Genomic DNA, 17543 nt, shown 5'->3' on the forward strand with positions numbered 1-17543 from the left:
CTCGTGGAATCCTATGGATTCCTACATATTGCAGCCTACATTCACAACAGAAGGAAATGCTAAATTTCAGTGGTTAATGAAAATAAAGGTGTAATTTGTTGTTTTCATCTAAGTTCATGGACCCTCTGAAATCTACATGGAGCCGGGTTCAGAACCTGTGAGAGATGTTCCTGGGAACCCAAGGGGTAGGTTGGGGGAATGTGGGGTCCCTAACCAGAAGCCATCCCTGCTTCCATCCTTCCCTCCCTGTTATCCTTATGCCAGGAAGTCAGTGAGGATTTTTTCATGAGTCATGTTCTTGATGAGAACTGTGGGAGATATTAATCAAGCATTATGGATCATCGGGAGTTGTCCTTGTATTATTACCTATCGCACATACCATGATCCATGAAGCCCCCCTTTTTTTTGTACAGGCTGCATGGGTTTGGAAAAGTCATTTGTGAGACTTGCATGTGTCATGAATTGCACACGAATCACCAACGGCATGTTGCATGCATGTCAGAGAGAGCGTCACGGCTAATGTACCGCCAGCTTCGGGCTGCCTCATGAATGGAGCCGTACTGTCTCTTGCTCAGCACAGGCTGAACAGGGGTGTTTTTGGGTGCAGAGTCTTAGGACAAAATGCTCATTGTGGCGCCTTGGTCACTAACTGTAGGTCTCCCCTGCCTTTTGGTCTCCTTCAGCTCCTTCGGAACAAGGCGTATGTCATCCTGGCTCTGTGCTTTGGGGGTGGAATTGGTGCCTTCTCAGCCTTCTCTGCCTTGCTGGAACAGATCCTGTGTGTGAAAGGCTATTCCAATGTGAGTTGGGGGTGAAGATTTGGGGAGGGGGGGAAAAGGAACTTGATGAAGCTGAGTGAGAAAATGGAAGATCTGGGAGTGTGATAGCATCCTCTCTGATCAGAAGGAGGGAGGAACCCTAAGAGCAAGGGGTACTAAGGAAGTGTGAGTTTCAGCGTTGGTTTATATCGCAGAATGGCAAATTTCTGGAGATCGTGAAGTCCAGGAGAACAGCCAAGTGGAAAACAATGGACCTTAGAGCTAAAAGTGATCTCAAATTTTCTTTATTTGTTATGTAAAGATCTTTAACTTTAACTGAACTTTAACTTAAGCTACATGAAAGCAGGATGTCATTTTTTTCACTTTTTGTGTTTTTATGTAATTTGGACATGGTAGACCACTGACTTCGTTGTGGAATTGGATAGTTGTTTTTAGATTTTTTCTTTTTTCAGCTGGGAAAATAGGGACTCATAGCAATGAATCAATCAACAAACATTTATTAAATTATGTATCAGGATCTATATTAAATCCTGAGGATAGAAAGAAAAAGCAAAAACAGTTCCTTTCCCTCAAGGAGTTTACATTCTAAGGGATGGATGAATGGGGACAATGTATGTTGTCCCCAACATACATAACTCGGAATAGACAAGATAAATAAGGAATGGATGGTAGGGAAGGTAGGGAAGGCACTAGCAGGTTGGGTTTGGGGGAGCAGAGAAGAGCCAAGAAAGGCGTCCTCAAGGATATGGCACTTGAACTGAACTGCCATAAAGCTGCAGGGACGAGAAATGAGAATATTATGTAGAAAAGCAAGGAGGCCTGTGTCATTGGATCAGAGTGTGTGTGGAAGGGAATTTTAGAACTTTAGAAAGGAAGAACTTTAAATGAGGAAAGGGGATTTCCTATTTGCTTCTGGAGGTAATTGGGAGCCTTTGGAGTTCATCAAATGTGGGTAGTGGGAGGGCTGATTTGCTCAGACTTATATTTAGGAAAATGTCTTTGAGGGTTGAATGAGAGATTGAACTGGAGTGGAGAGAAACTTAAGGTTTGAGGAAAAATTAGAAGGTTATTGTAGTCATCCGTGGAAGATGGGATGAAGGGCTGCACCATGGTGGTGACTGTGGGTGTGGAGGAAAGGGCACAAATAAGAGAAAAGGAGAGAAAGAAGTGACAATATATAGCAGTTGTTTGGATATGTGGAGTGAACAAGAGAAGGTGACAATGCTTTAGATGGCAAAAGGGAAGTTCAGAAGAGGTGAAAGTTTTAGAGGAAACAATGAGTTTTGATTTGGACTTGTTGACTCATATTCTCTTAGTCAGTCCTGGTACCCAGATCTTCTCACTTCCCTACCCCAATAATCCACTGCCTGGAACTGCATTGGAGGGTGGGTCCATTTTGCATCCTCATGTCTCTTGCACAATTAAAAGACTTTTTAAGATTCAGTTCAATTCAACAAACATCAAGTTGGCACTTACTGTTTGCAAAGGTCTGTAAAATCTGGTTTCAGGAGTTCATGGCCTAGTGAGGGTGGGACAGAGCATATGAAATTTGGACTGACTTGACTAATACAGAGCAGAAAGTGTAAAGATGGCTAAGAGAGCTAAGAAGGTGGACTTCAGTTTGCATGTGTACCACCCTGAGTCACAATCATACTAGGGTTTATGCTCCGTTATTTTCAGATTTTATACAATTCAGCAGATATTTATTGACCACTTCTGAGTACCCAAGACTGTGTCATTTTTTGTGAGACTATTCTTTGCAGAGAAGGAATCAGCTTGTATAGATGGAAGGACCTTCCTTATCTGAGATCTCCCTTTCACAGGTCCAATTTTTATCTTTTCTTTGTGTCAACCATAATTTCCTTACATTATTTTTGGATTAGAAGTTGGTGATGAAATCTTTGAAATAGACAACTTTGAAATAGGCAATAAATCCAAACAGTCCCAGCTCTATACCAGAGCTTCCTCCCTTACAACAGTCCTAGAAGATGTGTGGGAGTGGGGGATGACATGGAGACAAAAATGGCAAAATAACTCTCAGTGTTGTGTAATCCCTTCTGTTTTTTGAGTGATGGTGGTAGACTAGTAGAAAAAGAGGCAGAAAATGTGAAGAATTTCAGTTTTAATTTTGATCCTGGTTTTCTAAATACTTATGAGATACTTGTCTAACGACTAGGATGTGTGTCTGTACAATTATGGGAACATTCTTGCCGTAAATGACACCAGAAAACATAAGAAAGTTGCTAAAAAAAAAGATCCTCAGTTCTCTTTGGAGAAGCAAATAAAGAAATGAGCAGGTTTTGTGCCATTATGTGCCATAAGGCAGCAAGAAATTTCATTTCCAATTCAACATGCATTTATTGAATATCTATTATTATATGTAAGGCATTTGGGATTCAAAGCTCAAGATGAAGAATCCCTTGCCTTTAAGAAACTTCCATTGTAGTGTGGGTAGTAGTAGTGTTGGGAATGGTGCATTGTGGATGGGACTTAGAATGTATACAGGTACCAGCTGATGAGGAGAGAGAAGGTTCTAGGGAACTATTAGGAATAAAGGAAGATTTCTTTTCTTTTTTAAATTTATTTTTATTATAGCTTTTTATTTACAAGATATATGCATGGGTAATTTTTCAGCATTGACCCTTACAAAACTTTCTGTTTAAGGGAAGATTTCTTGTATGAAGTAGCATCTGCTCTGAACCTTGAAGTATTTTAGGGATAATGAGAAATAAAGAGTCAATTCCAGGCATGGGGAACAAACAGCCTTTGAAGAGACACAGAGATAATCCAGGGAGTGTCAGCTTCATGAACCTAATAAGTAAATTGGGCTGGGACTGTAGACTTTAGGAAAAATAGTTCCTGGAATATACTGTTGTTGTAGTCTCTGTCATGACCCATGCTCATGATTCCATTTAGGATTTTATTGGCAAAGATACTAGAGTGGTTTGCCATTTCCTTCTCCAGTTCATTTTACAGATGAGGAAACTGAGGCAAACAGGATAAAGTGACTTGTCTAGATTCTCCTGACTCCAAGGCTGGCACTCTTTCCACTTTTTTTTTATTAGAGCTTTTTATTTACAAGTTATATGCATGGGTAATTTCACAGCATTGACAATTGCCAAACCTTTTGTTCCAATTTTTCTCCTCCTTCCCCCCACCCCCTCCCCCAGATGGCAGGTTGACCAATACATGTTAAATATATTAAAGTATAAGTTAAATACAATATAAGTATACATGTCCATGAAGTTATTTTGCTGTACAAAAAGAATCGGATTTTGAAATAGTGTACAATTAGCCTGTGAAGGAAATCAAAAATGGTACTCTTTCCACTATGCTACCTAGATGCTTTGCGTGGCATAGAGAAAGCACTTAATAAATACTAGTTGGCTGACTGTTTAATATAAAATTCCTCGAAAGGTAGACGAGCTAGATTCATTGGGTTAAGGTGGTTTTATATTACCTTGGAAAGTAAGAGGAAGATTTAAAAAAAATCATTTATGGACTTAATATAAACACAATCAAAATTCATACTAATTTCTATATATAACTCAGTAAAATTATAAGAACATTTAAATGAAAATAATAGGTAATTGTACTAAGGGGTACTTATGGTAAAATTTTTATAGGATAAATATATTATTAGTCCACAAATGTTTTTATAGAATATCTGATAGTAAGTTATTGAACAGGATAAAGAAAATAAAAATAATAAACAGAATAAATACATAAAAAAGATTAATCTTTTCTTAAACATATCTTTTACAATAAGACTCATATCAGAACTCAAATTGACTATTATAAGAACTTCATAACATCTTAACTCAGATTCTTTCTCAATCATTCTTCATATAACACCTAAAGCAGAGGTTACTAAGAGGAAGATTTTTTTAAAATAAGGCAAGTGATATGACAATACCTCTCTCTTCAGAATATTGGTTTGGGAGATGAATGAAGGAGGATGACTTGGAAAAGGGAGAGATGGTTGGACAAGAAGGAAGTAGGAAGAACAGGAAAAGTCAGCCTCTATGGGTTCTGAAAGTGCAAGAAGTACTTATAGAAGATAATCATTGGGTCTCTGGGGGCTTTTCCAGGAGCATAAGGAAGATTTGCAGAAAGTGGAAAACGGTATTTGCAAAGATAAGAAGCATGGTCCTTGAACCCAGAATTCTTTATCCAGCGAACCTTAGCATGATCAGTGAAGAGAAGAAATGAATATTTGAGAAGCAAGTAGCCTTTGAAAAGTTTATAGAAAAATATCCACTTCAAAGAGGTCTTTGAACTCTAAAGCTTCCTATCTCAAAAGATAGACATTTAAAGTAATCAAGATAAAGCAGTTGCTTAAAAAAAGACCAAATCATTGAAGGTTCAGAATTGTGTTGCAGAGAAATGGATAATCTAAGATAGTAAAGAGAAAAAGTCCCCAGCAAACTAAGAGAGAGAGGAGAGTGCAAAGAAGGCTAAACCCCAAATGAAGCCCTGATCTTGATAAAGGGAAAGGATAAAACCTTATCCTTTTTGTGACCCGATTTGGGGTTTCCTTGGCAAAGATACTAGAGTGGTTTGCCATTTCATTCTCCGGCTCATTTTACAGATGGGGAAACTGTGGCTTCTCCAGAGACACAGTTAAGAAATGTCTGAGGCTAGATTTGAACTCGGGAAGATGAGTCTCCTTGATTCTAAGCCAGTGCTTTATCCCCTGTACCATCCAAATGCTTCAAGCAAAAATAGTTGTCTTTTTTTTTTTTTTTTTTTTTTTTTACAATTGTGGTTTTATTTAAAACACCTCTTTAAAAATTTAAAATAATATTTTGTTTTTTCAAATATATGCAAAAATAGTTTGCAACAAATTCACCTTTGCAAAATTTTGTATTCCAGGTTTTTCTCCCTCTTCTCCCTCCCCCCTCCACAAGACAGCAAGCAATCTGATATAGTTTAAACTTGTCACACAACATATAGCAATGCAATTGAATAAAATAAAAAAATTTTAAAGTATATTATGCTGCTCTAGAAGGTCAGGGAATTGCACATCTATTTTGAGGTCTGAGATTTAATCAGATCTCTATCTCCAGCTTGCACATACCTCCTTGATCCTGAATAAATAAGGTTTGCTAAAAGTCCAGGAATGTGGTATATAGTAAACTGAATCTACAGAAATTGGTGGGGGTTTTTTTTTTTTTCATTGCTTCTGAATCAGAGCCAAGGAACAACCAGATAGGTTTTCTTATGGATATTTCCCATATCTTTCCATTTGTGTATAATCTTACCCTCTGCTGATGTTCCACTTGACTGGAAAGATGGCATGATGTAATGGAAAGAGCCTTGAGCTTAAATTTAGGAGAGGTGTGGATTCAGATCCTGCCTCTGATGTTAGTTATTTAGCCAAACACAGTAAGCAAGGGCTGATGGATGGAGGACTGACACTCAGACAGGCAGGCTGAACAGGGCAAAGTCCTCCTCTCCCAATAGGCAGAGGTCTCAAGCCAAGTGTAGACATCTCGTCTCTCATTCTTCTGCTGAGAGTTTTTTTGGGTGGGGAATACCTCAGGAGGCCCACCCAGCACAGTACTGTAAATAACAACCTGTTAGAACAACTTAGATTTTTTTTTGGAATCTGAATCCCTTTCAAAATTCTTTACCTAAAGTCAAATTTACAATGTGGTTATATAAAATCAGAATTATCTATTTCATTCTTCTCTATAATTCACCTACCAGGAGTGTGTTTCATTATTAGTCATCATCAGTCCATCATTAGCCATTCTGAATTGTCTTTACAATATTGTCATTGCATATAAATTGTTCTTCTGGTTCTGCTCACTCCACTCTGAAACTGACCCCTTCATTTCTTAAAGCACAATAGTATTCCGTCACATTCATGAACCCTAACTTGTTTGGCTATTCCCAAACTGATGGGCAACCTCTTGGATTTCACATCCTCACCATCTCAAAAAGAGCTGCCAGAAATATTGTTGCACATCCTTAAGAGTATGCTTTCTTTAGTTTTAATCTCTCCCTTAACTGATTCTCCTTCTAATTTCATCTTTCCCGTTCTTGAGGGAAATGAATTTTTGTACCCAACTGTGTGTGGATATATTCTTCCTCCTCTATTTGTTCTTCCTCTACTCATGTAGTCTAATCACATCCCTGTCCATCCACCTTTTCTCCCTACCCCTCCTCCTTCCATCCCCATCATTGAGAATGAAAAAAAAAATCACAAATATATATAGTCAAGCAAAGCAAATTTTTGCATTGATAATTGTATCCATATATACACATATAAACATATATGTATATTATGTATATGTGTTCAGGCAAAAGAAGCTACCTAAAGCTTCTTTTATTTAATGTTTTGATTTGATTTGGCCACTAACTTTCTGTGTAATCCTGAGCTAGTCATTTAATTCAGTTTTTGACAAATGTCTACTGAGTAGTCAATATATGCAAGGAATTTAATTTTTCCAGACCTCGGTTTTCCTCATCTCTATAATGGTGAATGGATATCGACCGAATGAATATCCACAATAGAAGGAGATGAGTTTTGTCCAGATTCCCACTCTTCACAGATGCTCTGTCTGTTTCTTGGTACTGTTAAAAGTAGGTGAAACAGTGATGGGGATACTGAGTCTATTTTTGTACTCTTGGTCCTTAACAGAGTGCCTGCATACAGTCAGCACTTACTAAATTCTTATTGGACTGGGGAGCAGTGGGTGATAGTCATCATGATGATGGTGCCATGAGTGACAGAAAATTATATGGAAATTACTGTTTTTCTGATTATTCTCTTTTGGAGGGGGGAGCAGGGGAAGGCAATTGAAGTTAAGTACCTTGTCCAAAGTCACATAGGTAGTAATTATCCTCTAAACTCTTCTTAAAAGAGGGCATCTGCTAGGTGATGCAATGGATAGAGCACCTGCCCTGGAGTCAGGAGGACTTGAGTTCAAATCTGGCCTCAGACAGTTCCTGGCTGTGTGACCCTGGGCAAGTCACTTAACCCCAACTGCCTCAGCAAAAAAAGAAAAAAAAAGAGGATATCATAAAACATCTGACTGATAATTGCATAGAGAATCATCCAGATGAGGTTGGATCAATATTTGTTGAATTGAATTGTCCCAGAAGGGATACCTGCAGTTCTCCATTGAGAGATGTGTTGATGTGTCCTAGGGACAAAACCATCCCCACCATGTTTTTCTTGGCCATGACATGCCCCATGTTGACAGCAAATGGCTGGTGATAATCTGCCCTATGACCCAATGACAATGTGACCTTTTTTCTTTTTTTTAGGAATTTTCTGGCCTCTGTGGGGCCCTCTTCATTGTGTTTGGGATCATCGGTGCTCTTGTCCTTGGCCTCTATGTGGACAAGACCAAACAGTTCATTGAAGCCACAAAGATTGGTTTTTGTCTGACCACGTTAGCGGCCATCGCTTTTGCTGTGGTAAGTCCTTCCCATAGCTTTTACATGATTTCATATGTCCAATGGGTGCCATATTACTTGAATTCTCAATGGGTAGGATGGGGTAAGAGGGAGGGAGAGAATTTGGAACTCTGTTGTGGGGATCAAGCAAGGTAATAGATTTTCATGATTTTCTCTAGATATAAATACCTGCTTCTATTATTCTATTATTAATTATTATCGTTATGGTAGGGGACTTGCCACCTCTCTAGATAAATTTTAGGTAGCTGCAGTTTTAGGAAGTTCTTCCTAATTTAAATCTGCTTTTCCCCAATTGATTAAAGATTTTGAATTCTAATTTTTCAAGTGTGATTAATAGTCTGTGTTTCCTCTTTTAGAAATTATCCATATTGTTTGGTTATTTGTCCACTGAGAGGCATGAAAGTACCTGGACAAGAAGAGGGAATATTTGTTTATTCCATTGGTATATTTGTGTCAGAACAATATGATCTTGAGTCAATATGTTAGACCTCTCTCAGAGATATTTAACCAGAAGGAAGGACTTTTCTTTCTTTCTTTCTTTCTTTTTTTAATTTCTTGGTATTTAAAAAAAATTGAATTCACTTTCCCATGGCTCTTTCTCTATCTCCTGCAACACTCCCACTCATTCATCTTTTTCACTGCTCTGTGGACACTGCTCTCTCGAAGGTTAGATCAAAGACCTCTTGATCAGCAGACGTAATGACTGCTTCTCTGTCCTTGTCCTTCTTGACCTCTCCTAACATTTGAAAAGATTGATCATCTTGTTGAAAACCATCTTTGCTTGTATTTGGAAAAATCAAATACTATTAGAAGGTTAAAATAAAAGATTGATCACCTCCCTTTCTCAGGATCTCGCTTTCCTTCCTTGGCGCTCAGTGTTCTACTTTTAAGGTCATTTCTTCCTCCTTACTTCCACCCCGACCCCTTTTGCTATCCATAAAAACTTCTTCCTAATCTGTTTTCTTTTCTTTTTTTTATGTTGGATATCTTTGTTTATTTTGTGGTTGTTTTGCAAAATTCCTTTATTCTTACATAATTGAGTCAGTTATTAATATTACAATTAATTATGTAAATGTAAAGCATATTACATAATTATTTACATAACTGAGTCCATTTATTTTGGTTCCAGGGCAGTTAGATGGTGCAGTGCACACACAGACCGTTGGGCCTGGATTCAGGAAGATTCATCCTCCTGAATTCAAATCCAGCCTTAGGCATTTAGCTGGAGATCAGCAAGTCACTTAATCCTATTTGCCTCAGTTTCCTCATATGTAAAATGAAGTGGAGAAGGAAATAGCTAATCCCTCCATGCTCTTTGCCAAGAAAACCCCAATAGAATCACAAAAAATTGGACACAACTAAACATCAACAATAAATTTTGTTTCCAAAATAAAATCCTTCCATCTGTTCAGTAAACCTTTTTCTTTTCCTTTGAACTTGGTTCAACACATCATTAATTTCTTTTAATTTCTTATAACTCTTAAACTTTGAAAAATATTTAAATAATTGATCCATTTGGAATTTATTGTTGTGAAGGGCAGGTCAGTCAATAAACACTTATACTGTATCATATTATGCTATATTATACAATGATACATAATATGACATATTATACTATGTGCCAGACACTGTACTAAGCACTGGGAATACACATATGAAAAAAGAAGACAATTTCTGCCTTCAAGGAGCTTAAAATCTAATGGGGGAAGAGAAGCACCCAAAAGGAAGCTGAAAAGGCATAGGGGGAATTCTTTATTTTTTGTCATATTAATATCTAGTTATTCCAAAAGTTGCTATCAGTTCTGATTCCTTTCCTCAGTGTTTTATAATGTTGGATTTATCAAACATTGAAATTTTTTCCTATATTTTGTTCTACTTCTGGATTCTCTATTTAGCTCCATGATTGTTTTTTCTCTTTTTAGTATTCATTATCTGATAGTTTTCTTCATTTTTACTCTAGAATCTATTTTGAAATCTGCTTGAGCAATTCCCTCTTCTACAATTTTTTCATGCTTTATTTTTATCTTCCTGTAACTTTGTTTTTTCACATAAATTTTGCTATCATTTTATCTATATCTATAAAGCAATACATTGGTATTATGGTTAGTATTGTACTAAATCGACTTTGTGAGTGGAAAGAATAATCATAGATGTCATCATGCTCATTGTGTGAGGTCTCAGAATATGGGTAGGGAGGATTTTCAACTTGAGGTCCAGAGTCATACAAAGAGATTGGTTCAGCCTTCTACATGGGCAAAAAAAAAAAAGGGAAAAAAGACTATCTGTTCCCCAGATGATGAAGGTTTACATAATCCTCACAACAGTTCTGGGAAGGAGTTGCTACTATTATCCCCATTTTACAGATATTAATAATAATAACCAGCATATGACAGGAACTGTACTTCCTGTGTACCAAGCACTGTGCTAAACCCTTTACAATTCTCATCACATTTAGTCCTTATAACAATCCTAGGAGGAAGATATTATTATTATTACCATTTTACAGATAAGGAAACTGAGACACAGATATATGTTTATATATATACATATATGTTTTATACATTTACAAAATATAAAAACATATTATAAATATAAAATATAAATAAAATATATAAAATATATATATATTTATTTATTTTAAATGGCTTACCCAGGGTCACTCAGCTAGTGTCTGAAACAAGAGTTGAAAGTGGGTCTTCCTGACTAAAGTCCAATGCTCATCTACTTTGCTGCTCATTTTGGATTTATAAAGAAGTGAATTTTTTTCTTTTTCAATCATTCTACTCAACAAACATTTATCTTCAGGTAAAGATTGGATTTTGTGGCCACTGAGGTCCCTTCCAACTCAGAAATTCTGTGATTCTGCATCCAAGCATACCTCCACTTTTTGGGAGATTGTGGTGTTCCATGATTTGTAGCCATGTGTCAGTCCTGAAAAATATAGGTATAAAAAAGAAAGGGTTTATGTGTCAGGAGATAGCTTAGGACCATTGAAAATGGTAGTGAAAATGCAGCATTGAAAATACTGCATAATTTCTCAAATGTTATCCAGCTCATTTTCTTTCCACTGTGCAGTTCTTTGCCTAATTTTATCTTATGCACATTCTATCTTCTCCACAGGTTAAGAATTAAACTCAGTTTTTTCTTAAATTTTCTCAAAGATGAAAGTTAATTCATTCATTCTCTCAGGAGAGAAATTCTCTTAGCCCTTTCTTTTTGTCCCTCCCATAGTCTGTCTCCAGCCATGATTGTCTAATCTTTCCAGATTAAACTATAACTCTCTCCTTGAAGATACAATAACAATATCCAGAGTCTGTATGAGAAAGAATCTTACTGAACTAGAGTAGTATAGTATTAACCCCTTGGTGTATACTCCAGGGTCAGTTCCAAAGTCTGACTTTGAAGTATGACATTTTTTTCCCCAACATGAGGTCTTTGACCTTGTGGTTTTCAACTACAATGCTTAGATGTGCTGGAAAACTGATTCTGGGATTTAAGATTTAGTTCCTATAACTTTTCTAGATACTTTGCTCCAACTGTTTTAGACATTTCTGTTTCCTGGAGGAAAACCCCATTGAGACCACAAGTAATGTTTTTGTTCCTTCTGGCAACTTCAAGGACTTTTTCTTTATTGTTTTGAAGTCTGTTGATGAACAGACTAGGCTGGTTGAATTTTGAATTTCTCTGTTGGAATGCCATAGATTTGATTTGAAGAGTGTTGCTTTAGGGGGAAAAATAGTTTTGAGAAACATACTTGTGCAAGTTTCTAGAAACTTTTTTTTCCCTTTTATATCTTTCCAGGGCCTTCAGATCACTTCCCAATCTTTTTCCAAGTAGGTGCTTTTCTGAACTTGTTTTGTCTTTCAAGTTCCTTCTGTGTCCCTGTGTCTTCTACCATATTAATCTTATTTTTAATGCCCAGATTATCTGTGCTGTTTTCCATGTAACTGAATTTTGTAATCTCTTCTTGAGACTTTTTTTTTGGGGGGGGGGCCACAACATTCACTTCTTTTAATGTCTCTCTGGGTTTTTATTTGCTGGTTTTAGCACTTCCTTCAATTCCTTAAGTGTGTCTATGATCCCTTCGGTCAATGCTTAACAGTGTTTGGTACATAATAAGGATTTCAGAAATCAAATTATCATTAGTTGCATGATTGTGTTTCTCAAGATTGTAGTTGTTCAGTCCCTTCAATTATTTCTAATTCTTTTTTTGGAATTTTCTTGGCAGAGATACTGGAGTGGTCCTTCTCCAGTTCCTTTTACAGATAAGGAAATGGTTAAATGCTTTATTTAGGGAACACAGCTAATAAGTGTCTGAGGATGGACTTGAACTCTGGTTCAACTGGTAGAACTGATAAATGAATGTTCCTGAGTCTAGCCCATGTACTCTATGCAACATTTTGTTTTATACTGGAGTTTTTTTTTTTGTTTGTTTGTTTTTTGGTAGGTAACAGGGGTTAAATGATTTGCTTAGAATTACACAGCTAGTAAGTGTCTGAAGCCAAATTTAAACTCAGGTCCTCCTGACTGCAGGATTACCGGGCCACCTAACTGCCCGTTTTAGCTATTTCTGCAATTTCCACTTGGCCTTTCTCTTTCATTTAATTAACTCTATAATATGCATTGTAAATGTAACAGAAAAATCCTTTAAATTTAGATTTTTTCATTGTTCCTTTGGTCTTGTGTGAATCTCTAACCATTTTGTTTCATTTTAGAGTTTTTGTTTTTATTTTTGAAGGGAATTGTGAGGATGCAATGAAGGTTCCCCTGTGACCTTTGATTTACATACTTCTGAAAGGCCATTCATTATTATATTAAGAAGAAATCTACTTAAGGGGTACTTTTCCCCTACTACTTTCCTCTTCAATGTACATAGGACCATAAATATTTGAAAAATTATTATGTTGCTATGAAATGTCTTCAGGCTAAACTACAGGCTCCATTTCTTTTAACTGATATTCCTGTGGTACACAACCAAGTCCCCTTGCCATCCTCTGGATGTATCCCACTTTATCAGTCTCCTTACCAAAATGTTTTGCTGAGAATTAGACAACAGTCCACAGATTAGCTGGCTGGGAGCAAGAGTTTGGCAGGGGATTAGATAGCATAGACAGGATATAAGTTTCTTGAGAGGAAGGATTGTTTCATTTCTCTTTGTTTCCCCAGCATCAGCATCCAGCACAATGCTTAATACATATTTGTTGGTTAATTTTTTGACTCTCTTTCCCTTTCACTCTGGATATCATGCTTCTATTAATAGAGCTTGCTTTGAGTCTCTATTAATAGACATGGGCTACTGTGGCATACTTTGGACATATTAAGGATCCAGTTCATTAAAGCCCCTGGTTCTTTAATTTTTGAATTATCATCTAACCATACTTCCCTCATTATCTTATTTATGCCACTTTTTAAAAGAACTCTTCACTTATCTATTAATTTCATTTTATTAAATTAGGTTTACATTTTAGTCTCAAGATCTTTTAAAAACTAATAAAATAAGTGTTATTGAAGCATCTGTTGAGAAGTGCAAGCATTTAGACGTATCAACAGCAACAAAAGATTTTTAATAGGATTTTATTATTCCAAATACATGTAAAGATAGTTCTTAATATTAATTTTTGTAAGGCTAACAAAAGATTTTTAAAAGAGCAAAGTAAAACCAAGTAGGGATTAATTGTATATATGTCTATCCTTTTCTGTTATTTGCTGATTCTTTATTCCAAACTCCAAGATACATATATTTACTTTAGCATAGTAAAAACCACACCAACTCTCCCATTTTTGAAATCCTTAAAAAAATCTTTTTTTTTTTTTTTTTTTTTTTTTGCCCATTTACTGTGTATTTGTTGTGGTTATTACCATGATTAATTACCTATTTGTAGTTAGTTAATTTCTTCCCTTCATATAAGTTAATTACATCATATGAGTTATATGCATCTCTTTTTATAGCAATGTTCTCATGTTTCTTTGAATTCTTGACATTTATTTTCTATGGCACAATAATCTACAATACTTAGTTTTTGTTTATAGCTTTGGGAGTTTAGGAGAGATATTACAAATAGTGCTGCTAGGAATATTTTTATATCCCTAGTTCTTTTTTCTTCATCTGGGATCTCCTTTCTCTATTGTCCCAGGAGTAATTCTATTAGGTCAAAGGGTATGACATTTGAATAATTCTTATTGTATAATTCTATACAGCATTGTAGTAGTGAAATAGCATGCCTGTTTTACCACAGATTCTGTAGTATTCCATATATTGTCTTTCATTATAAGAATCTCATTGAAATCATTTTGGATCTCAGTTCTTTCATTTGTCTTATCAGATAATACGAGGTAGCCTTGTATTGTCCAGCAGTTTGTTTAGGACAACATATATTCCTTCATTGATAAAAATATTGATCAGCACAGAGCCAAGGATAGATCTCTGGGGGCACTATTGTCCTGCCTCCTGATTGACATTATTCACTACATCTATGGTCTCATCACTGATACAGCTCTGAGCCATCTAATTGTATCAACATGTAGCCCGAACTTTTCCATCTTGTTCACAAGTGAAGCACTTTAACAAATGCTTTGCTGAAATATGTGTAGAACCAACACTATTTCTTAGGTACTTACTATTTTCAAAGCCTTCTACCTTCATAACATTTCTTTCTTCTTCTTCATCTTCTTTGCCTCCTTCTCCTTCTCCTTCTCCTTCTCCTTCTCTCTCTCTCTCTTTCTTTTTTCTGGCTGAAGCAATTGGCGTTAAGTGACTTGCCCAAGGTCACACAGCTAGGAAGTATTAAGTATCTGAGATTAGATTTGAACTCAGGTCCTCCTGACTTCAGGGCTGGTGCTCTATCCACTGCACCACCTAGATGCCCCCTTCATAACATTTCTTTGGTTTATCACCCCAATAATTTTGCCAAAAGATTAGGTCTGGGGTGGCATGTTTTCCCAGAATGGGAATCACAAAATCTCAGTAAAAAGTATCATAAGATCAGTGAGTCCAACCTGACCAAGAATGAATGTCCTGTGGTATATTCTGTGGGCCTTGCTCCAAGATTGCTAAGGAGAGGGAGTAAGTTTCCAGATATCTGAAGATGGGGGAAATATACGAGATGCTTGCAAAAAAATCCCACAAATGTTATCACTACCTCCTCAAAAAAGAGAAAACACTACATTTATTGTATTTAACATATACTTTAACATGTTTAACATATATGGGACTACCTGCCATTTAGGAAAGGGAGTGGAGGGAAGGAAGGGAAAAGTTGGAACAGAAGTGTTTGCAATAGCCAATGTTGAAAAATTATCCAGGCATATGTTTTGTCAATGAAAAGCTATAATAATAAAAAAATTAAAAAAGAGAAAATACTCATAACTATTATGTCTGCTTTCCAATTTGTTTGAAATCATTATCTACTTACTAATAGATCCTAGAGTTTTTCTAGAAATAAGTAAGTTTCACTAGTATAACATTTAAAAACCGTATCTTCTCCCTTTTGAAAATCAGGACAATATTTGCCCATCTTTGATTCTGTAGGACATTATTGTTGTTATTGTTATTAATGACAATGACTCAACAATCGCATTTATAGACTTTTTTTGTACTTTGTGTGGACTTTGTATGGATCTGATGACAGGAACTCATTGTAGGAATCATTGTGAGTTGATCATCTCCACTTCTCAGCTTCTGGGCTATCCTTCAAGTCCCCAGCTAAGATTTTCCTAATAGGAAGCCTTTCTCAAGCCCTCTTAATTCTAGAACCCTCCTCTGTTGATTATTTCCCATTTATCCTGTAGACAGCTTCTCTGTACATATTTGTCACATGTTGTCTCTTACATTAGACTGTAAGCTTCTTAAGAGCAGGGAATATCTTTTTCTGTTCTTTGAATCCTCAGAACTTAGTGCATTGCCATGGGCGCATAGTAGGCCTCTAATAAATGCTTATTGACTGTGTTTCCTTATCATTTCTTCATTTTATTTTCACATCTTTGAGTTATTTCAGTATGAAGAGTAGTCTTAATTATGAAGCAGAAGTAAAGTAGGAATTGAGTAGTCTATAGAATATAATAAAATATGGAATTTGTCAAGATGTCAACATTATTCTTGAGAGTGCCTTTAACTCTTTTCTTTTTTAATCTAAATTTTACTTTTTAATTTTTTCAATTAGTAAAAGTATTTATTTTTTCTCTCCACTTAAGTCTTCAAATTGAGTTGGGGAGGGATAGGAAGAGAAAGGAATATGTATAGTCAAATAAAACAAATTCCCATATTTTTCATAAACCAAAATGTATGTTTCATTCTGCATCTTGATTCTATCACTTCTCCATCAGGAGATGGGGGTAGTATGTTTTATCTTTAATCCCTTGGAGTAATAGTTGGTCATCTCTCACTGATTAGATGTCGTTCAGAATTGTTTGTCTTTAAATGCTATTTTATCATTAAATTGTTCTCCTAGCTTTGCTTACTTCACTCTATATCAGTTCAGACAAATTTTCCCAGGTTTCTCTGAAATCATGTTGTTTTGGATTTTTAAAATCAATTCTTTTGGCATAATGATATTTTACATTCATGTGTCATAATTTGTTCAGCCATTCCTGAATTCAGGAGCATTTACTTTGCATTCAGTTCTTTGCTTTAATTAAAAAAAAACATTATAAATATTATTGTATACATCAGTTCTTTTTCTCTTCTGGTTATAGGACTAACAGTGGTTTCAACCAACTTTACTTCTGTAATCTTAGGCCAGCTGAGCCTACACATTCTTCCTTAATTCTTTGGAACTTGTTCTCCTAAAAGTTTAGGATGCACATCAAGCTAACGTTCCCTAACTTATGTATCATGAATTTCAAAATGACATCACTCCTTACTAAGATTCTGACCAATCCAGAGATATAACCTTTTTGAACAGCCATTTACTTCTTTCTTTCTTTCTTTTTCAACAGCCATTCACTTCTTTCTTTCTTTCTTTCTTTCTTTCTTTCTTTCTTTCTTTCTTTCTTTCTTTCTTTCTTTCTTTCTTTCTTTCTTTCTTTCCTTCGAATATGGGCACAACAGTCCACTTTTGGGGAAAGCATAAAATTTGGCCAATTGGACTGAAAGTCTTAGTGAATGGTATTTAGCATCTAACAGTATTTAGCAAGCATTGGCAATACCCAGCAACATGTATAAAACTTTCTCCATTGATCTGAGGCTCCTGTATCCAAAGGCACATGTGTCTATGGATGATGGTCAGATTTGGGGATCAGGTTGGGGTTAGAGGTCAGTCTGTACCAGGAACAGAAGCTAGTCAGTGGTTGAAGGAATCTTTCTGTGAATCTGGTGTTTTTCTCTTGCTAAATCTT

The 17543-nt window shown here is 36.1% G+C and overlaps 1 protein-coding gene across 1 annotated transcript in view; it reads left to right on the forward strand.

The window, feature by feature from the left end:
• SLC49A3 (solute carrier family 49 member 3) overlaps positions 1 to 17543 on the forward strand; it is a 51394-nt gene that overhangs the window by 30640 nt on the left and 3211 nt on the right. The window contains exons 6-7 of the mRNA XM_023506219.2: positions 684 to 800; positions 8058 to 8210. Coding sequence (XP_023361987.1) covers positions 684 to 800; positions 8058 to 8210 — 270 coding nt within the window. The remainder of the gene's footprint in view (positions 1 to 683; positions 801 to 8057; positions 8211 to 17543) is intronic.

Source organism: Sarcophilus harrisii, chromosome 6 (assembly GCF_902635505.1).
Source record: "Sarcophilus harrisii chromosome 6, mSarHar1.11, whole genome shotgun sequence".
Lineage (NCBI taxonomy): Eukaryota > Metazoa > Chordata > Mammalia > Dasyuromorphia > Dasyuridae > Sarcophilus > Sarcophilus harrisii.